Below are 21,156 nucleotides of genomic sequence, written 5' to 3' on the forward strand. Positions count from 1 at the left end.
CTTAAACAAGACTTACATATGTCCTGGCCACAATATTCTTTTTCCTTCTCCCTGGGAAGCCAGGATGCTTATGCAGAACTCTGCTCTGCCACACCACAGCACAAGGCTGCCACCTACAGAATCATTTAATCCATTCAGCACCACCCAGGGACAGTGAGAATCAGCCTAAAACAAATGCTGCCTTTTGCAGATCTGACAAAGGAGCCTCTGGTAATTAATACATTTTGCCTGGACACACAGGTTTAGTTCTCTGTTTGGGAAATACACTGATGACTGCTAAAACAGGGACACCAAGAGCCAGAATACGTGCTTCAGTTCTCGCCACTTGAGTAAACAACTACGGTTTGAAAAGCATTACAAACAACAGGACATTTTATGCACAACANCTTGAGTAAACAACTACGGTTTGAAAAGCATTACAAACAACAGGACATTTTATGCACAACAACTTTTTTTTTTTAACTGTGCTTCTTGCTTTATCGCAGAGATAGGCAGACAGACATAAAGTGGCAAATGCACTGGAAGTCAAATGATATTCCTAACTTTCCATAGGACAGTCTGTCCTTGAAGTATGTAATTGCCCAACTGTTAAAATCATGAAACACTCAAAGCCAATCCACTTAGAATCTGTTCTAAGTTAGTTTCTCCTTTTCCATTCCACCCTTAAGAATGATCATTTGACTCTGGAACAAACGGCTAATCCACCACTGATTAGAGCTCACTCCAGTGATTCTCCTTTCATTACCACTTCCATAAGTGAGAGGTACAAACCATCCATCGGTCATGAGAAAATGCAAAGGATAAATAGCCTTTACTGGGACCGCTCATTTCAACCATCACTGACTGGTCATCTCTTGTGAAGGACAAGAAGACACAAGCGCTCTCCTCTGGGTCACAGTTCAAAGGACTCCTAATACAGAACTTCTTGTTCCCACAGTCCGAAGCATTGAACTAGAAAAATGACAAGATGACGGGGGGAGAAAAGTCTTAATTATCAAACAAGCAGTTCATTGTCAATGACAGAAGAGCCACTACCTGAAAATACAGGTTTTAATGAGAATACCTTTTCATAATAAGAATTCAAATAAGGCAACAAAAAGTACATCTAGGTTGTGAACTTTTAAACTTAATTAATTTTAATTAAAATTTGGAAAACATAACACTAGTGGGACTGTAATTGTGCAAGAGTATTAAAGCTCCTTTAATACACAAAACATTTCACATTAAGTATGTTCTGAAGCAAAGTTTCTGGTAACTTGTGAGAAACTTCCTAGGGAATATTTAAGCCCGTATTGACATCCTTGCCTAAAGGGTATCCTCTAGCTTTCAGAGATGGAATTTTTAAAAGCAAACAATCAAAGACTTATCAAGTTTTGGTTTTTTTTTTTTTTCCTTTTTGTCTTTTTTCGTGTCCGGCAATGGACCGCAACCCTCAGTGTCGCGCCCGCACCGGACCGGGACCGGCAACGGGACCGCAACCCTCGGTGCTACGCCCGCCCCTCGCTCAGCCAGTGAGCGGGAACTGGTCTGTATGTGGGATCCGAACCCTCGGCGGGAGCGCTGCCACACTCCCAAGCGGCGCACTGTAGCAGGGCGCCACTAGGCCGGCCCAAAGACTTATCAAGTTTTTATATTTAGATCTGGGAATCTACTTCTAGAATTCAGGTTCAAATTTGATTTTAAAATCATATTAAGAAAAAAGTTACCCCAAAATATACCACCATTCCAAATAATAGTAATAATTTAGACGAGAGAGAAACAAACAACAACCTACAACAACCAACGCCTCTTGGTTTGGCATAGAAGAGAAAGAGCTTCAAAAAACATCAGCTCTGCAATTTGACAGAGCAAATCGGCAGACCTTGTTAGAATGGCTGTGACCCTACATCTCAAAAGAGAGCTAAACATTAACTTTATGTAACTAGATGTAATGGGAACTTAAAGACAAACCATCATAGGGTGAAGAGAACAAGCCACTAGGAACTAGGAAACTTGGACTTTGGTCTCTGCTTTCTCCTTTACTCAGCCACATTTGCCAAATTTATTCTCCCAGGGTCCCTTAACCTTCAACTATACAACAAGGAAACTGAATGAAATAGACTCTGTGGTCTCTTTTAGCTCTAAAAACGCTATAATCCCTTGACTCTGGATGAACTTCCCTATAATTAGAGATTATAAACTTGGCACAGAGACATAATAAAAGCTCCAGGTCTGGCCGGTAAGTTCAGTTGGTTAGAGCGCAGCCTTATCACATGGAGGTCATGAGTTCAGATCCTGACACCAGCCAGCTGCCAACAAAAAAAAGCTCCAACAAGCACTAATACCTTTCATGTGAATATATGGAAAGAAAACAATATTGTCAACAGATTTCTACCAGGAAGCTCATGTCTAAACTGACTATTCCTCTAAAGCAGCTTTTAAATAAATAAGCACTAAAACTAAATTGAGAGCTAGTACAAATAATAGATCTAGTTTAGGGTCGAACAAAAGTGCAACATTCGTAATAACGCAATCAAATATAATGTTCATCTATTACAAAATGTAGAAGAGAAGGAAGACAAAGTAAGACATTACGTAGGAGTAAAGTGTTTTACTTAGTCTCGTCTATGTGAACAAAGAGGTATAAAAGGACAAGAAAGAGATGGAAAGAGAAAAGGAACTAACATTTACTGAATATCTATTAAGCTCAAGGCACAGTTAGAAAACTTACATTCATTATTTTGTTTAATTCCTACAGTGATCCTAAGAGCTCGATATTCCTATTTCTCTTTCTATAGATAAAGAAACTGAGACTTTGAAAATTAAGTGATCTGTCCAAAGACACACAGAAATTAGAAAAGTCATTGTTCAGGCCCAGGCTTGTTCTTTCAATTGTAACAACTGCCTCAAGACATTTTTCACTATATCCACTTCTGAATTATGAAGTCTAATTTATCAGAATTTCCTTCAGTAAAACTCTTCTTCCTAATGTTTCTAATGTGCATTACCCTTTCCAAGATGTGTTTTTTTTAATCATAATTCTTTCAAATCAGAGGCCCTAAATGGAATTCTAGCTGATGAGCTTGCAAGAGATTTTCTGTGGTTCAGCACATAGAATTCCACAGTAGTCTTTGACCTTAAGGAAATGAGATCTAAAAGTTATATCATCACTTCAAGAATCTCCTCCAAACCCTGTCTAAATTTAGCTTAAGTTCCCTCTCCGTGTTTGATATTTGACATGAAGAAGGGGGAGGAGGAGGAGGAGGAGAAGGAGGACAAAGCAAGCAAACAAGAAGCTACCGCTTCATTAGATTTATTTTCAAATGGAAACATATCCACTGCTAGTAAAGACTACATGTGAATGTCACAGCCACACCTTGAACATGCAGGGTCTCGCATTCCCTTCATTCCAACCTATAAGTCATAACATCGCAATGAAGACTTCCTTCAGACTCCTACAGAGAACCCAAAAACTTGCTACCACAACCCAGTCCAGCTACGTCTCTACACACGTTGCCAAGCACAGAGCCACAATTTCCACCCACAAATGTACCTCTTTGTCCACATACAGAAGACTAAGTAAAGCACTTTACTCCTATGTAATACTTTATTTCATTTTCCTTCTTGCCTACAATTTATAATATATGAAGATTTGGTTTCATGTCATTGTAGATTGCATTTGGTGAAGTAATAAAATTGTGACTTACTGATTTGGTTAAATGGGAGACTGGATGTAACGTTGACAAAGGTACTATTGAGGCTTCGGGTGTTGTAAAAGGAAGTGCATTTGGTTGTGAAATTATAGGACCAGGAATCTTCACCCAGTAGATTTTATACTTCTCCACAACTGTGACTCTGAAATGCAGTACCAGTGAGATCAGAACCCTGACTGTGGCCCACAGCAATCGAAACAAAACATTATAGGGAAAAAAAATGAACTAGGAACATACAACTTCTTAGTACTTAACAGTCCTCTAATTTTATCTGAGGCAAAGATCTAATGACTGTCTTCCACCCCATCACTATTGTTTTCTCTCCCTCTGTCCCTCTTTTCTAACCTGACTATTCTTTGGGCATATTCACAAGATCCATGAATGCCTGACCCAGGGACAGATTTCTACTCCTGACATACAAAGAACATACTACTACTCATTTCATAGTGCACTGTTCAAATTCTTCCACAGGGCATGTGCACCAGGCAGCAATTGCAAGAAGCTGTATAAAGGTTGCATAAGCAACCATCAGCTCTTACTGGGGTCTTATCCCCTTCTTCACATTCTACTTAACACACAGGTGCAAAGCTGTGTACCTAGGAGCTGGGAACCTGTCCACAAGTGAAGCAGAAAATAGAGACATCACAGGACAGCAATTCTTCCCTTAAAATATATGTGTACAGCACCACTCAGGAATCATTTTATGGCTTTATGACCAATCCCTTGCATATAGGATTAAGGAAGAAGTATTATTTTAATTCTATTGAGTTTCATAATTCTGAGGGTCTTACTTTTCTGACAACCTAATCTTCAAATTGTAACATTGCGAAGAAGTCATCCAAATTTCAGGACTGTTTTATTTGTATTTTCATACTAATAAGAGCAAATCTAAAAAAAAAGTATTGCCACATACACCATATAAACTCAAGCACTAATCAATGGCCCTTATTAGTATTAAAGTAGTGCAATACTCCATTTACTCAACAAATGTCTACTAAGTGCCTATTAGGTGCCAGATCCTGTGCTAGGTGATGGATATATACTAGCAGAAAAAACAAACAAAAAAGCAAAACAACCTCCCACATCAGTAGGGTGGTGTCATTACTATACCAAACCTCTCCTATACAGGTGAATGTCTAATAGGTATGGAAATGATACAGACAATTATGGTTTCAGTTACACTAGTTACAGAGTTGTAATCTCTTCTACTCACAGAAACTGAACATGATTTGGGGCACCACTTGGAGCATTCCAGTAGACCTTAATTTCTGTTTTTTTGGATGAACTTGTGTGACTCACAGCTGATCCCTGAAATAAAATGGAAAAGATCTACCATTCAGTCACTCAATAGCTCAGCATTCTGCAAAGTAATTTATCATTGCATGACCTTGGCATTCTGGAAAGACTATTTTATTTAGAACAAGGACTCAGGTACTCAGTAAATACATGCTGATTGGTTGACAACAGATTAGCAGCTGGCTTTGTCAATAAATTAGCGTCAACAGAAACTTAAGAACTGAAGAGAGTCATGAACACTGGGTGTTAATGTGGTGTAGAGCCTGCTCATTATTTCATTTATGCTATAAATTTATATTCCTTCCATTAATAGACACAAATAGAGTGCAGAAGATTTATCAAAAGAAAAAAGAAAAACCTCCTGCTTCCATAGTATGTTAGTAATTCCTTTCCCTTGAACAATCTTTTTTTTTTTTTTCTTTTTCCGTGTCCGGCAACGGATCGCAACCCTCAGTGTTGCCCCCGTACTGGACCGGGGACCGGCAACGGGATTGCAACCCTCGGCGCCGATCCCGCGCCTTGCTCAACCAGTGAGCGGGAACCGGTCTGTATGTGGGATCCGAACCCTCGGGCGGGAGCGCCGCTGCGCTTCCCAAGCAGTGCACTATCCAGTGCGCCACCGGGCCAGCCCTCCCTCGAACAATCTTGTTTCCCACTTCCATTCCCCTGGCAAATACTTACTCATTCTTTGAGGCCTAGCTTGGAGATCACTTCCTCCAAGAAGCTCTCTCTCAATTCCCTCCAGCCTGTGTGCTTTCTCACTCTCTCACTCACCTGCATATACTGCTAACCTAAGTTATCACATTGTTCTACTTCTGTGTCTGTCCTGTGTCCATACACTCTACAGATGTATAAAGCTTTGAGTTCTTCAAGGAACAAGAGTAAGTCTTGCTCCTCACCATATCCCTTGCACCTAGGACAGTTCCTGGTATAACAAAAGTTCATTAAATGAATAAATGACAAAAATTAGACCTCGGTTCCACTCTAGAGCTCTATCTTCAATATTGAAACTCTTCAAAAAGCAATATAATTAGAATCAATATGATATAAAACATCACAAGCTATAAACTCTTCCATCTACTGCCCCACCTTTTCTAAGATGTTGCTGTGTAAAAACATATTGCAAGCAGTAAAATTAGAGGGAAAGGTTGATCACTGTGAATCTATTTAGATGTCTACAGTACATGGGTAATGTCATCCTTTACATTGTAACCACCACCCTGTAGTGAAAAGATCCAAGGAAACTGACAGAAATCGATTTCAAACTAAACACAAACCTGTATATCTTCACAGGTCAGAAGTTGTGACACTTGACTGTCGTTCAACGTAAAGGGGCCAATAGGAAGGCCACTCAAATCCTCAGCATTACGAGCTTCTAAAAGAAAGCCTTTAAATGGTGGTCCTGACAAAGTAACTGAGAAACAGACAAAAAGATAGGTTAAAAGATTTAGCAACATTCCAAAAAGGAACGTCTAGAGAAGTGTTTAGAAGAGACACATCACAGAATAGGGTGTGCGTATGCAAAACTATTCCTGGAGAGAAAAGAGTAGAAATCATCCTATAAACAAAGAAGTTCTAAACTGTCCCATAGGACATTCACTCTGTGAAATGTTAACAGCCATTTCACAGAGGGGAAAAAAGGTAAGTGATGGTCAGGGGGCAATCCATAGGACTAAATTAGTTTGGAAAATACTAGATGAAAGTAAATAATTGTTTCTTTACTGCAAATCTCTTAAGATATTTAATATCTTACTATGCAGTGTGGAATTCTAAGAGGTATATTATGCCAGTATATAACACACTGAGTATTTCAAACTTATTTTTCCATACACCCTTTTTGTTAGAGAGTACCTATTAATATTTTGCATTTCTACAGCTGAAGCAAATAGAATTTGCAAACTGCTGTTATAAGAACAACTTTAACAGTCAGCCTACATTTTGCCAGAAGAGCCAGGAAAACATAAGAAATTATACTATATCAAGACGGACAAAGATTTATTATATTTTAAACAAGATAAACTTTATTTTCCTCTTCTATTGTATTAGTAGTGCTATTAATAAAGATAAATTAAATAATGATAAAAACTTACTTTAAAACCTGTTCTGAATGAAAAGTAAATACACTACTTAAGTAATATAATTATCTGTAGTAGTTAAACAAAAAAATGGGAAGGATAAGATAATGGTATCTTACAAAAACAGGTAAACAGATTTAAATGAAATAGTCCAAATCCGATAATAATAAAGATTCGATGAACAGTAAAAAAGTGAAACTCAAACTGTAGATGGTTCATCCCAGCACAGTACCTGCGATCTGATCTCCTGGTCTGAATGTGTTCTGACTCACTGCAATCCTGTGAACAGGATTAGACTGCGGACTATGACCATGTTCAGGAACCATTCCATGGCATGACCCTGTTACTTTTCCATTGGGATAATTGGCCACAGAACTAATGTGCAACAGAAATATGAAGACATCAAGGGTAAATCCAGGAACCGCCATCTCGAAAAAGAAGATTGAAAGCATGTTATTTTCAGACATAATTAGAGTAAAATATAAAAGCTTTCATACCACAAAAGAGTAATTCTAGATAATAACTTCTTTTCAACATTCAGTTCTCTGTATTCCCAAAATACATAATAAAAAGAACTGGATATGTAAAGTCCGACCCGGATTTGAATTTCAGCTCTACCAATTACCCGCTGTGAGACTATGGGCAAATCACTTAACCTCTACTTCATTATCTGAAAAATGAGGAAACAAAGACTCTTTCTCAAAGTTATTTTAATAAAATGAAGATACGGCCCAAAGTCTGACAAGGAAGATAATAAATAATAGCTTTCATTAGTAGGATTAAGAAATAATAAAATAAAAGCAATACGGTTTTAGTCCACTTCAGCCTAAAAGGCCTAAAAATCAAATAAGAAATGTTTCTTCTGGATTTAAATATCACCACCTGCACAAATCTCTGATATGACTTTTCCCGGCTTCCCATTAAACTAATCATGATGACAGGGAGGATAATCTAATTTACAATTCTGAAAATTGAGGATAACAGACAACTAATTGCAACAGACAATACGGTCAGGTAAGAACAGGGATGCATTCTGAGAAACACCATTAGGCAATTTCATAGTTGTGCAAAATCATAAAGTGTAGTTACACAAACCTAGATGGTATAACCTGCTACAAACCCAGGCTGTATGGTATAACTTACTGCTTCTACACGAGCAATGGATTGCACTATGACTTTATGGTGGCTATGACATCACCATGCTTAGGAATTTTTCAGCTCCATCATAATCTTATGGGACCATTACTGTATATGTGCTCATCATTAACCAAAACATTATGCAACCCATGACTGTATTTCTATTGCATGCATAGACCAGATACTTCCAGATTAAGAAACACAATTATCAGCCCATGCAATCCTCCTCCATCTTCTTTTTACCCCACTTGGGTAATAGAAAATCAGCTACTTTTCATCAGTCCCACCCTCTTCTAGCCCAGATCAATCCCTTTACTTCATGCATATATTCAGAACCTGCAAATCACAGTATTCAACAAGGCTGGAGGTAGATGGGCAGAAACATGTTACATGTAAATAAAGTTAACACCGTGGACAGGCTGCACGTGGGAAGAGCCCAAGAAGCAGTTCATTCTCCATAGAAATGGAGTTTTCTATATCACATTTATTTTGTCACAGACAAAATAATAGCAGCCTTGGAATCACTGGAACAAATTATCATTTTATAGTTAACGTAAATCAGAAGAAACTATTTAACCAGAGCCTAACCTGCTAGGGTTTTCTCAGAGCCTAACCGACCTGGAGGAAGGGCAGCACCCAACTCCAACCCACTTTAGCCATCCTGTCCCGCCTGAGGGAGGAAAAACTGAGAAGCAGTTGTGAAGTTCACACTCCAGGGGCACAGGGGCACTAAAAGACTGAGACCTACTCATAAGACTGTATAGAACATTTCTCCTCTCCCCACTCCATACCACCACATTACTAAAGGCCTATTTATGAGAGCTCCTTTTAACCAACGCCTCATGTCCAGCTATTGAGAAAAAGTTACAAGGTATACTAAAAGGCAAAGGAAGGGTGAATTCACTCTCTCTTCTTGAGCTGGGACATCCATCTTCTCCTGCTCTCAGACATCAGGGCTCCCGGTTCTCAGGCCTTCAGACTCCAGGAATAGCACTAGTAGTCTCCCCATCCTCATCCCACCCCCCTCACCCTATTCTTAGGCCTTTGGACTCAACTGAGAGTTGCACTGTCTGCTCCTCTGGTTCTTAGGCCTTCAGACTTAGACTGAATTACACCACAAGAATTCCTGGTTCTCCAGCTTGTAGACAGCAGACTGTGGGACTTCCAGGCCTCCATAATTACATGAGCCAATTCCCATAATAAATATATAAAATATAAACAAGTAAAATCCTATTTGGTTCCATTACTCTAGACAACCTGACTAACAAAGCACATCATTTTCAAACTACAGAAAATCGAAGATAAAGAAAAAACCTTGGGGGCCGGCCTGTGGCTCACTCGGTAGAGTGCGGTGCTGATAACACCAAGGCCCCAGGTTCGGATCCCATATAGGGATGGCCGGTTCGCTCACTGGCTGAGCGTGGTGCTGACAACACCAAGTCGAGGGTTAAGATCCCCTTACCGGTCATCTTTTAAAAAAAAAAAAAAAAAGAAAAAACCTTGGAAGAAGCCAGAAGAAAAAACACCTTACTTATAGAGAAACAAAGATAAGAATTATATCCAGCTTTTTCTCAGAAACCACACAAGCAAGAAGAAAGTGGAGTGAAATATTTGAAGTGCTGAGAGAAAAAAAAACCTAGAATTTTGTACGTTGAGAAATTATCCCTCAAAAGTGAAGAAGAAATAAAGACTTCCTCAGACAAGCAAAAACTTGAGGAAATCTATTGCAAGTAAATTTGTCTTACAAGAAATGTTAAAAAAAATTTTTAGAAGAAAAATTATAAAAGTCAGAAACTCAGATCTACATAATGAAAGGAAGAGCACTGGAGGAGGAATAAGTGAGGATAAGACAAAATCTTATTTTTTTTATTCTTAATTGATCTAACTCACAACAGTTTGTTCAATATAATGACAATTACAATGTATTCAATTTCTACGCTTATATGCTTATGTATGTATGCTTCTGTATTAGCAAAATGAATGACGGCAATGAAACAAGAAATGGGAGGAAGGAATTAGGCTTATTTGTTATTACAAGACACTCCACCTAAGAATCTCTACTTGGAGATTAAACAAAATACTTCTGAATAACACATGGGTCAAAGAAGAAGCATCAAGAGTACTTATTAAAAGCACTTAGAACTAGGGCCAGCCCGGTGGCGCACTGCTACAGTGCGCCGCTTGAGAGCACAGTGGCGCTCCCACCGAAGGTTCGGATCCCACATACAGACCGGCCGCTCACTGGCTGAGCGAGGTGCGGGCGCAACACCGAGGGTTGCGATCCCATTGCCGGTCCCGGTCCGGTACGGGTGTGACACTGAGGGTTGCGATCCGTTGCCGGTCATGAAAAAAGAAAAAAGGAAAAAAAAAAAAAAAAGCACTTAGAACTAAATTAAGATGAAAACACAACTTATCAAAATTTATGGGGTGCAGCAAAAGCAGTGCTTAGAGGGAAATGTACAGCACTGAATGCATATATAGTTATGTAACCAAACTCCACACTGGACCAGAGCTAAACTACAGAATTCCTGCTAAACTCCAGAAACTGTGCTGGGGTATGCACACTTCAGATAGTCCTACACATGATATCAGGAGCTACCAAGCAGATAGCATAGGGTCTGACATTACTATATACTCAACTTTTATCAAACATCAAAGCTAGGCAGAATTCTTCTCATTTAAGAATGAGCAAAAGGAACAAATGAACCAATCAAGAGCTTCTAAAAAAAATCTACAGCATGAGAGAGGCACAGATTTTTCTGCAGACACAGAGGAAAAGTATAACTTTGAAAATAGTTGAGGCTGGTCTGAAGGTAGAGAGATATCTCAATTGATTGTTCACAGTCAATTACAGATCGAACTCCTTCTTCTACTCTTTTCCCCCTTCTGCACTTGACTAGTCTTAAAAGAAAAAGAAAATTGTAAATTACTGCAGGAAACAGAATATTTAAGAAAATAACTGCTAAAGAGCACAGCAGTAAGGGAAATTTTCTATTGAAACCTGGTTTCCTAGCCCTTTTGTTAGGTGCAGACCTGTTGTTAGGACCATGGTCACAGCTTAAACCATGTGAACTTGGCCAAGTTATCATGAATATTAAACGCAGTAATGTGCCACTCATCTAATGGATGGGATAGTGGGAAGAGTTAGTTCAGTTTAACAAATATTTATTTGGCGCTGACTTTGTCTCAGGTGACAGTGGAAACAAGACTTGATGTCTAGTCTCTGCTATGTAATAAGTAGCTGAATAACATCAACCAAATCACTTACTCTCTGTAAGTCGCAGTCTCACCATTTGCAAAATGTAGCATGAGAACCAGAAGAAATTCAAGGCCACCTACAACTCTAAAATTTTATAATTTTAGGAAAGCAAAGTGGAAAAGAACATTGGGAATTATTCGAACACGAAGTGTAAGACAGGAAGGGAAGTGACTAAGACACCACCACCCTCATTCATTAGGAAAATATAACAAACAAAGTCAGAGAGGGAAGTAAGCAAGGGCAACTTCTTTGTCTTTTGTCAAAAGCTGACTGTTGAAGGTAAAGGTCTATTTCCATTACAATAGCTAGTAATGGTTTTCCAAACGATGGTTTAAGGAGCAACTTTTTTTCAAACTAATACATTAAGCCATTAGCCAACCCATACGAACAGATCACATAATTATGACAGGAAAAAGAACAGGAGTTACTCACCTTCATATTTAAGCTGATATTATGGAATGTCAATAGTAAGCTATTATATTATGAGGTCATTCTGCAAGCACAGAAAAAACCTCCTACTGATTATGAATTTTTTAAAAATTGTTAATATTCACATTCCACTGTGTATACAATATGAGAATAAAACAAAAGAGGTCATAATTTACATTTTGTCAGCTCAGGACAAAGATAGGCCTGTAAGTTTAAAATATTAAAAGAGAGCTTATCTTGTTTCTGTAACTGAAATATTTCCAAACCTGATAAGATTTACACAATTTTCTTTCTTGCCTGAAAGACAGTTGCTTAGTAAAATGGCATAATGACTGCTTACACCATGCTCTACATACATCTCACATAAACATGAAACTTCAAAACAACTGTATTCTTTATTATGTAAATACAAAATTCTCGTGCTTAGATGAACATGTAATTATTATTGTGACTGTGGGCCACAGAGGCAAGTGAATTTGTTTTGGTTTTTTTTTTTTTTGTCTTTTTTACTGACCGGTAACGGGATCGCAACCCTCGGTGTCGCGCCTGTACCGGGGACCGACAACGGGATCACAACCCTCAGTGTTGCACCCGCACCGCGCTCAGCCAGTGAGCGGGAACCGGTCTCCACATGGGATCCGAACCCTCGGTGGGAGCGGGGCGCACTTCTCCAGTGCGCCACAGGGCCGGCCCGAGGCAAGTGAATTTGATCAGGACAATATATTTATTACAACAAATAAAATTCAGATAAAATAAGAAGAATCCAGTTGAAAAGATATTTAGATGTAAGAAACGATAACTTCGTATAATGTATGCTATACGAAGTTATTACGCCCTCGGTGTTGCACCTGCACCGCGCTCAGCCAGTGAGCGGGAACCGGTCTCCACATGGGATCCGAACCCTCGGTGGGAGCGGGGCGCACTTCTCCAGTGCGCCACAGGGCCGGCCCGAGGCAAGTGAATTTGATCAGGACAATATATTTATTACAACAAATAAAATTCAGATAAAATAAGAAGAATCCAGTTGAAAAGATATTTAGATGTAAGAAACTCATTAGAAAAAGGAATAGGTCATTAAATGTCTTTTTATTGTGTGACTCAAAAACAGTGAGGATGAGAAAAATTGGAGGAAAACACATCATTTAAAACCACGGCAGATGATTAAGCTAGCAAATAACTAATCAAGTCTAGTTATATTGCATTCAAGTTCTAGCTCTTATTGTTAGTCATTTATTTTAAATTAAGGCATCAAAGGAGTTCAAAAGTTAATATGCAGACAAAAAATTGTGGTAACTCAGCCCAGCAATATCCACTCTACATCATTCAAGATACAAGTGGAAGCACGCACTGGGTGTCTTAATGCATAAGTATGAAGTAACAAGGTTTTCTTAATTATGTAGATGAGCTGCAAAAAAACAAAAACTTAACCAAAATAATTCACTGTAAAATATCTAAAAAATTTACAAGAAGGTTATTTTACTACATGCAGTGAGTTTATTTTTTTTACCACACGCAAAGTAAAAAATATTTTTACATTATGACCCAACAAACCTTTTAAAAGACATTATTTACCTTTACCACATATTATAAATTCATTTATTTTCTATTCCTTTCTTTTTTATAATGCTGGTTACATTCTACTGAATTGTTATTTCACAATCTACCAACGGATCTTAACCTGCAGTTTGAAAAACACTATTTTTAGACCTTTAAGTTTCATCCTTGAATCAAGTTTTAAATTAAGAGTATTAAGGATTTCAGTAAAAAAGAAAAATTCTCAGAACTAAAGAAGGAACGAACAAGCTAAGCAACAGAGAATATTTTTGGAGATAGAAGATGGATTTATAAGATAGAAAATGCCTTATTCTGTCTTCATTCCATTTGTGAGCCTAAACAAAAACTATAAGCATAACTAATAAATTAGCATTTTTATAGTGATCTGTATGGGAAAGGTTTTTTTTTTAATTAACCATAATATAAAACACTGCAATCCTTAAAGCACTTGAAAGCTCTTTCCAGAATTTCCATTAACTACATTTACAATGTTCAAAGTAAATAGCTACTTCTTATTGAATATTGTTTTCATTTTATTTTATTACTAGAATTACAATGGCAATATTTTATTTTATTTTGGTACAAGTACAAAGCATTTCAATTAATTTATGAGTTAAACATGCTTTTGCTTCTAGGCTTTGGCCTGAAAACAAAAGCACCATTTATAATACTGTTTCTACTAGAAAATGTAATTGAAATTCTTAGCTGAATTAGAAACTAATTTGGGGACATAGCACATTTGTAAGCTCAGCATTTCATCTAGATCTGGGGTGAACCTGGTGGGCTTTCCACTGTGACCAAAAACCTAAAGGGACCGGGGATAGAGGTGGCAGAGTTAGGTGGAAAGAGCTTTAGAAAATTTGGTAGAACCACAGAAAGATAAAGAGACCGATAAAGTCAGAAACGCTAAGACTAAAAACAAGGTATAAAGGGAAAGCAATGAAATTTCTAGGGCTAAGCAAAAGAAAGGGGTTACAGTTTTACTGTAGAGGGGAAGGATAGGGCACATAGAGTAGAGAAAGAGGAAAAGAAACAAACATTTGGTGAGGACCTGATGTTAGATACTACATCTGATGTCATCCTTACTACAAGCAGATATTATCCCCATATTAGAGATAATGACACTGAGGCTAAGGAATGTACCCTAAGTATGTATACCTTAAGGATTAGAACCTAAATCTAACTGCAACATCAATTTCCTTTTCACTCTACGTCACTGTTCCCTACTTGGAGAGAAAAGAACGTGGAAAGTACAGGGACCTAAATTTCACAATGAAGGACATGAGCGGAGGGCATATTGTGACTAAGGCTGAAATCTAAATTGGCCTACCTAATTCAGAAATGTTGAGTCCACTGGATAAGAGTCTGAGTGGCAATGTAGAAATTTCTTCCACAGAACTAAAGCTCCAGAAGGAATGGATGTAAAAACAATTAGTCCAATATCTGAAACAATAGATATCAACAGTACGTACTATTTTCTTTGAACTATCTACTGTGCTTAGACAACTGAAATTTTAACGTATTTCTTGCATTTGTATTTTATTTGTTCAAGCCTTCTAAAATATTTCAGAAAATTTGTTCCCATTCTGTCCAGTACTTTTTTTTCGAGGGGGGTAGCTGGGTGGTAAGGGGATCTATTCTTTCCAGTAATTTAACTCTCCGCGTTCACAGAAAACTTCCACATCAAGAATTAAATTGACTTTGATCACTGAATCTCAAATTACAGGGAAATTGAAAAATAAGCCAAGTATTTCCATTTCCCCAGATAAAAATGTTTTAGACTCCATTTTCACAGCAGGAAATAAAGATAAAAATGATTTTTTTAAATTAATAATTGGACCTATGACATTTTCAGAGAAGGATATAAAAAACAAAGAGCATACAAAATAGTACACTGAATATCAATTTGAGATCTGACAACTTAAGATGGCAGGAAAGACTTCTGAAAAGGATTTTAGAGTTTGAATGAATGCTAGACAAAGTACAGTAGTCCTCCCTTATCTGCACAGTGTATGTTTTAAGACCCTCTGTGGATCACAGATAGTACAGAACCCCATATATACTATGTTTTTTCCTATATATACATACCTATGAAGGGTTTTCAAAAAGTTCATAGAAGGATTTGTATTTTCTTTTTCTTTTTCTTTTTCCTTTTCTTTTCTTTTCTTTTTTTTTTTTTTTTTTTTTTTTTTTTTTGCGGCTGGTCAGTATGGGGATCTCAACTGTATTATCTTTTCCTTCAACTTTTTCCATGAACTTTTTAAAGTATTCTCATGTGATAAAATTTAATTTATAAATCAAGCACAGTAAGAGATTAACAACAATAACTAATAATAAAACAGAACAATTATAACAATATGCAGCATCCCTACTCTTGCACATTGGGGCCATTATGAAGTAAAATAAGGGTTACTTGAACACAAGCACTGGGATACAGCAACAGTCAATCTGATAACCCAGATGGCTTCTAAGTGGCCAACGTACAGGTAGCATCGACATCCTGGATCTGCTGGACAAAGGAACGATTCACGTCCCAGGTGGAACACTACCCAGAACAGCATGTGATTTAATACTTATGAATTGTTTATTTCTGGAATTTCTTGTTTAATATTTTGGACTGCTATTGACTGCAGGTAACTGAAATCATTGAAAGCAAACTTGCTGATGAAGAGGGACTACCATAAAGAAAAAGGTAGAGGAAACCACCAAAAAGTAATATGAACCTCTATGATCTGATCCTGGTTTCTCTCATCACAGCATTATCAAGTAATTTTTTTCATTTTCCTCATCCATTTTCTGGAAAAATGATTAGAAACAAATATCTTATTACATGTTATATAGGTTTCATCGGATCATTCCATATGGCTCTCACAATAATCCTGTCCTCAAAACAAAATTAAGTGTTAAGTGGAATGGCCCCTTCTCTAAAGACACAAAAACTAATAGATGAAACAAAAGCAAATACCATTAATCTGTCATTTAATGATGTTACCACAATAATCCTGTCCTCAAAACAAAATTAAGTGTTAAGTGGAATGGCCCCTTCTCTAAAGAAACAAAAACTAATAGATGAAACAAAAGCAAATACCATTAATCTGTCATTTAATGATGTTATATTTATTGAATGCCTGCTCTATTCCAGTCATCACCTTTGGTACTTTACATGTATGAACTCTAATCCTTGGAAGAAATATACAAAGAAAATATACTGGTATGGAAATTGAAGCTCACAGATGTTATAAGAAAAAAAAAACACTGGCTAAGATCACACAGGGACAAAACAGAAAAAAAAGTATTTCATTACAGTAATTTAGAAGTATGGAAGAAAGTAACAATAACAATTACTAAGGGCTCACAACATATTAGATATCATGTCAAGGACTTAGTAGGTATTTCTCACAATAACCTAGGGGACTCTCGGGGGTATTATTGTCCCCAATATGTAAAATAAGGCACTGATTAAGACACTTGCCAAAGTCACAGTAAATGAGATATGAAAAGTATAGTCTCTGGCCTAGTTTTAACCATCAAGCTATCCACAGCTTCAGACCAGACCTTTAAGGCTGACATGGTGATGTAGTTGGGATATGTTTGTCCCCCGCAACCTTTGTCCCTCCTCCCCCGCCCCAAGCTCATGTTGAAATCTGATCCCCAGTATGGCAGTGTTGAGAGCTGTTTGGGTCATGGCAGGCAGATCCCTCATGAATACATTAATATCCTCCCTGGGGGTAGTGAGTTAGTTCTCATTAGTTCCCCCAAGAGCTAATTGTTTAAAGGACTTTGGCACCTCCCCTATTCCTCTTTATCTTGCTTCCTCTTGCCATGTGATCTCGACACTCGCCAGCTGCCTGTCACTTTTCTGCCATGAGTACAAGCAGCTTGAGACCTGTGCCAGATGCAGCTGTCCCAGACTCACAAGCCAAATAAACCTCTTTTCTTTATAAATTACCCAATCTCAGGTATTCTGTAATAGCAACACAAAAACAGACTAATATATATGGTAAGCAAATAAGGCATTACAAAAGAAAAGGAATTCTGAATGAGCATGATTTGAACTGGAGCAATAAGAGAACCAGAGATAGAAAGAAAAAAGTAAGAATGAACTTTTGGGGGCAATAGGCACAGTCTAACTGCAATCAAAGACATGTTAAAAATAGTCATTGTAAGAGATGGGGCAAGATGGCAAACTAGAGGTACCCAACACACAATGCTCCCAGAGAAAGAGAACAGAGCAAGGAAAGAACAGCTAAGTACAGGGGAGAGCATCAATGGGAGACCATAGGAAGGCATGGGGAACCTGGTTAGGACACTATAAGGCACGAAAACCAAGCAGGGTGGTGTAGAGGAGAAAGAGGCATGTGGCTTCAGCTGCCTCCATGTCTCCCAAACCAGAATCAGCCAGAAGGAATTCTTTCTCCCTTACAGAAGAAATAATCTGCTCAGCTGTGAGCACTTCCCAGAGGTAACCCTCCTCCTGCTCCTGCCCCAGCCCACCCCCACTACCACTGCAGTTGCCTGTGCCATTGTCTAGTTCCAGAGCTATCGCCCTTCTCCCAGCACAGGGGTTCATCATGCACAACAAACCTCATTGTACAGCTCATGTTGTCCGTACGGCACCAAGTGCCTTCACGCTTCCAGCCTTCCCATTGCCTGTGTGGCCCTGGCCACCCATGTGACCCCAACCATCTGAGTGCCAATGCAGCCCCACCTCCCTGGGCCCAGCCAACTAGTCACCCTTCCAACCTCAACCACCCAGCTGCCCACAGAGCCCCCCACACACAGTTGTCCACATGATCCCAGCCACCAGAGCCACCTGCATGTCACCATCTGCACACATGTGCCCAGACATCCAGCTACCCCAGCTGCCCACACAACACCCAACAACCTGCATGGGCCCAGCCACACATGCAGCCCCAGCCACAGACATAGTGACCAGCATCCCCCAGGAATGCTGAGTCAATCCAGAACTACTGACTCTACCCAAAAGAATTGAGTCTACCCAGAACTACTGAAACTACTAAGTCTACACAAAACCAAAACCAAACCATCCCACCCAAAGGGCAATATATAACAAATCTACAGGAGGGAGTCTCTCTCCTCAAAAGCCATCCCAGAATAAAAGAAGAAGCAACCACAAGATGACTAGGCATCAACATAGGGATACTGGAAATATGAAAAAATAAGAAAATATGACACCACCAAGGGAACACATAATTCTCAAATACCAGACCCCATATAACAGGAAACCCTTGGCATGTCTGAAAGGAAATTCTGAGTAATGACCTTAAAAAGACTCAGTGAGATACAAGAAGACTCAGTTAGACAACACAAAGAAATCAGAAAATCAAACCAGGACATGAAGGAGAAAATTTAGAAGGAGATAAATACCATAAAAAAGAATGTAGCAGAACTTCTGGAACTGAAAGACTCATTCAACAAAATAAAAACTACAATTGAGAGTGTAAGCATCAGATAGAACAAGCAGAAGAAATAATTTGTGAGCTTGAAGACAGTCTTTTTGAAATAACTCAAGCAAACAAAAAAATGAAAGAATAAAGAATCAAAAAAATTAAATAAATCTAAGAGAGCTAGCAGACCATCTTAAGTGCACAAACATCCAAATCATAGGTGTCCTGGAAGGGGAGAAGAAAGAAAAAGTCATTGAAAACATACTCAATGAAATAATAGCAGAAAATTCCCAGGTATTGGTAGAGATACAAACTTCCAGATCCAAGAGGCTCAACGACCCCCAAACATATTCAATCCAAAATTTTGAGGCACACTATAATTAAACTGTCAAAAGTCCAGAAAATTCCCAGGTATTGGTAGAGATACAAACTTCCAGATCCAAGAGGCTCAACGACCCCAAACATATTCAATCCAAAATTTTGAGGCACACTATAATTAAACTGTCAAAAGTAAAAGAAAAAGAATGAATCCTAAAAACAGCAAGAGAAAAGCATCAAGTCACCTTTAGAAGGGAATCTTCATCAGACTAATAGCAGACTTCTCAGCAGAAACCCTACATGCTAGAAGAGAATGGGATGGTAGATTCAAAGTATTGGGGGGGGGGGGAAACCTGCCATCCAAGAATACTATACATGGCAAGGCTATCCTATAGAAATAAAGAGGAAATAGTGTATTTACCAAACAAACATAAGCTGCAGGATTTTGCCACCACATGACCAGATCTACAAGAAATCCTTAAGGAACTCCTGCACCTGAAGCAGAAAAATGATAATCATCACCATGAACACATGAGAAAGAACAAACACCACTGGTAGAGCACATATGAAAATGAGAAAGAGAACCACCTCAAAAAACCAATGAACACCAAAGACAAACAATAAAAGGAGAGGAACGAAAGAAAGGAACAAAAAAAAAAAGTAAAAAAGGAACCATAAGAAAAGCAATTAAATGTAAGGAATAAGACAGTATCTTTCAATAACAACTCTAAATGTAAGAGAATTAAATTCCCCATTCAAAAGACACAGACTGACTGGTTGGATTAAAAAACTAGACCAAACTATATGCTGTCAACAAAAGACTCACCTTACCAAAATAACAAAAATTAGAAATGAAAAAGGAGTCATTAAAACCGATACCACAGAAATACAAAGAATCATTAGAGACTATTATAAACAACTATACACCAACAAATTTGAAAAACTAGAGGAAACGGATAAATTTCTGGAAACATGCAAGTTACCAAGACTAAACCAAGGAGACACAGAAAACCTAAACAGGTTAATAAGCAATGAGATTGAAGCAGTAATCAGCAGTCCACCAACAAACAAAAGCTCAGGATCAGATAGCTTTGCAGCTGAATTCTACCAAACCTTTAAAGAGAAACTAATACCAATTTTCTTCAAACTATTCCAAAAAATTGAAATAGAGATCACTCTCCCAAATTCATTCTATGAGGCCAGTATCACCCTGATACCAAAACCAGACAAAGATACAACAAAAAAATGAAAACTACAGGCCAATATGTCTGATGAACAAAGATGCAAAAATCCTCAATAAAATACTAGCAATCAGAATACAGCAACACATCAAAAAATTATACACCATGATCAAGTGGGATTCATCCCAGGCATGCAAGTATGGTTCAAAATATGCAAGTCAATAAATGTGATAAACCACATCACCAAAATCAAGAACAAAAACCACATGATTATCTCAATAGATGTAGAAAAAGCATTTGACAAAATTCAGAATCCCTTCATGATAAAGACTCTTAGCAAACTAGGTATACAAGGAAAGTATCTCACACAAACACCACTGGTAGAGCACATATGAAAATGAGAAAGAGAACCACCTCAAAAAACCAATGAACACCAAAGACAAACAATAAAAGGAGAGGAACGAAAGAAAGGAACAAAAAAAAAAAGTAAAAAAGGAACCATAAGAAAAGCAATTAAATGTAAGGAATAAGACAGTATCTTTCAATAACAACTCTAAATGTAAGAGAATTAAATTCCCCATTCAAAAGACACAGACTGACTGGTTGGATTAAAAAACTAGACCAAACTATATGCTGTCAACAAAAGACTCACCTTACCAAAATAACAAAAATTAGAAATGAAAAAGGAGTCATTAAAACCGATACCACAGAAATACAAAGAATCATTAGAGACTATTATAAACAACTATACACCAACAAATTTGAAAAACTAGAGGAAACGGATAAATTTCTGGAAACATGCAAGTT

At 38.0% G+C, this 21,156-nt stretch overlaps 1 protein-coding gene across 1 annotated transcript in view; it reads right to left on the reverse strand.

Annotated features, from left to right (window-relative positions):
* The window catches only part of FRRS1 (ferric-chelate reductase 1), a gene marked incomplete at its 3' end in the record, with an annotated part of 28,867 nt that extends 21,135 nt beyond the window's left edge, over nt 1–7,732 (reverse strand). The window contains exons 1-6 of the mRNA XM_008586132.1: nt 7,626–7,732; nt 7,296–7,491; nt 6,266–6,402; nt 4,906–5,000; nt 3,687–3,834; nt 772–951 (exon numbers count right to left, since the gene is read on the reverse strand). Coding sequence (XP_008584354.1) covers nt 772–951; nt 3,687–3,834; nt 4,906–5,000; nt 6,266–6,402; nt 7,296–7,491 — 756 coding nt within the window. The remainder of the gene's footprint in view (nt 1–771; nt 952–3,686; nt 3,835–4,905; nt 5,001–6,265; nt 6,403–7,295; nt 7,492–7,625) is intronic.
* Between the last annotated feature and the right edge of the window lie 13,424 nt (nt 7,733–21,156).

Source organism: Galeopterus variegatus, unplaced genomic scaffold, assembly GCF_000696425.1.
Source record: "Galeopterus variegatus unplaced genomic scaffold, G_variegatus-3.0.2 Scaffold3839, whole genome shotgun sequence".
Taxonomy (NCBI): domain Eukaryota; kingdom Metazoa; phylum Chordata; class Mammalia; order Dermoptera; family Cynocephalidae; genus Galeopterus; species Galeopterus variegatus.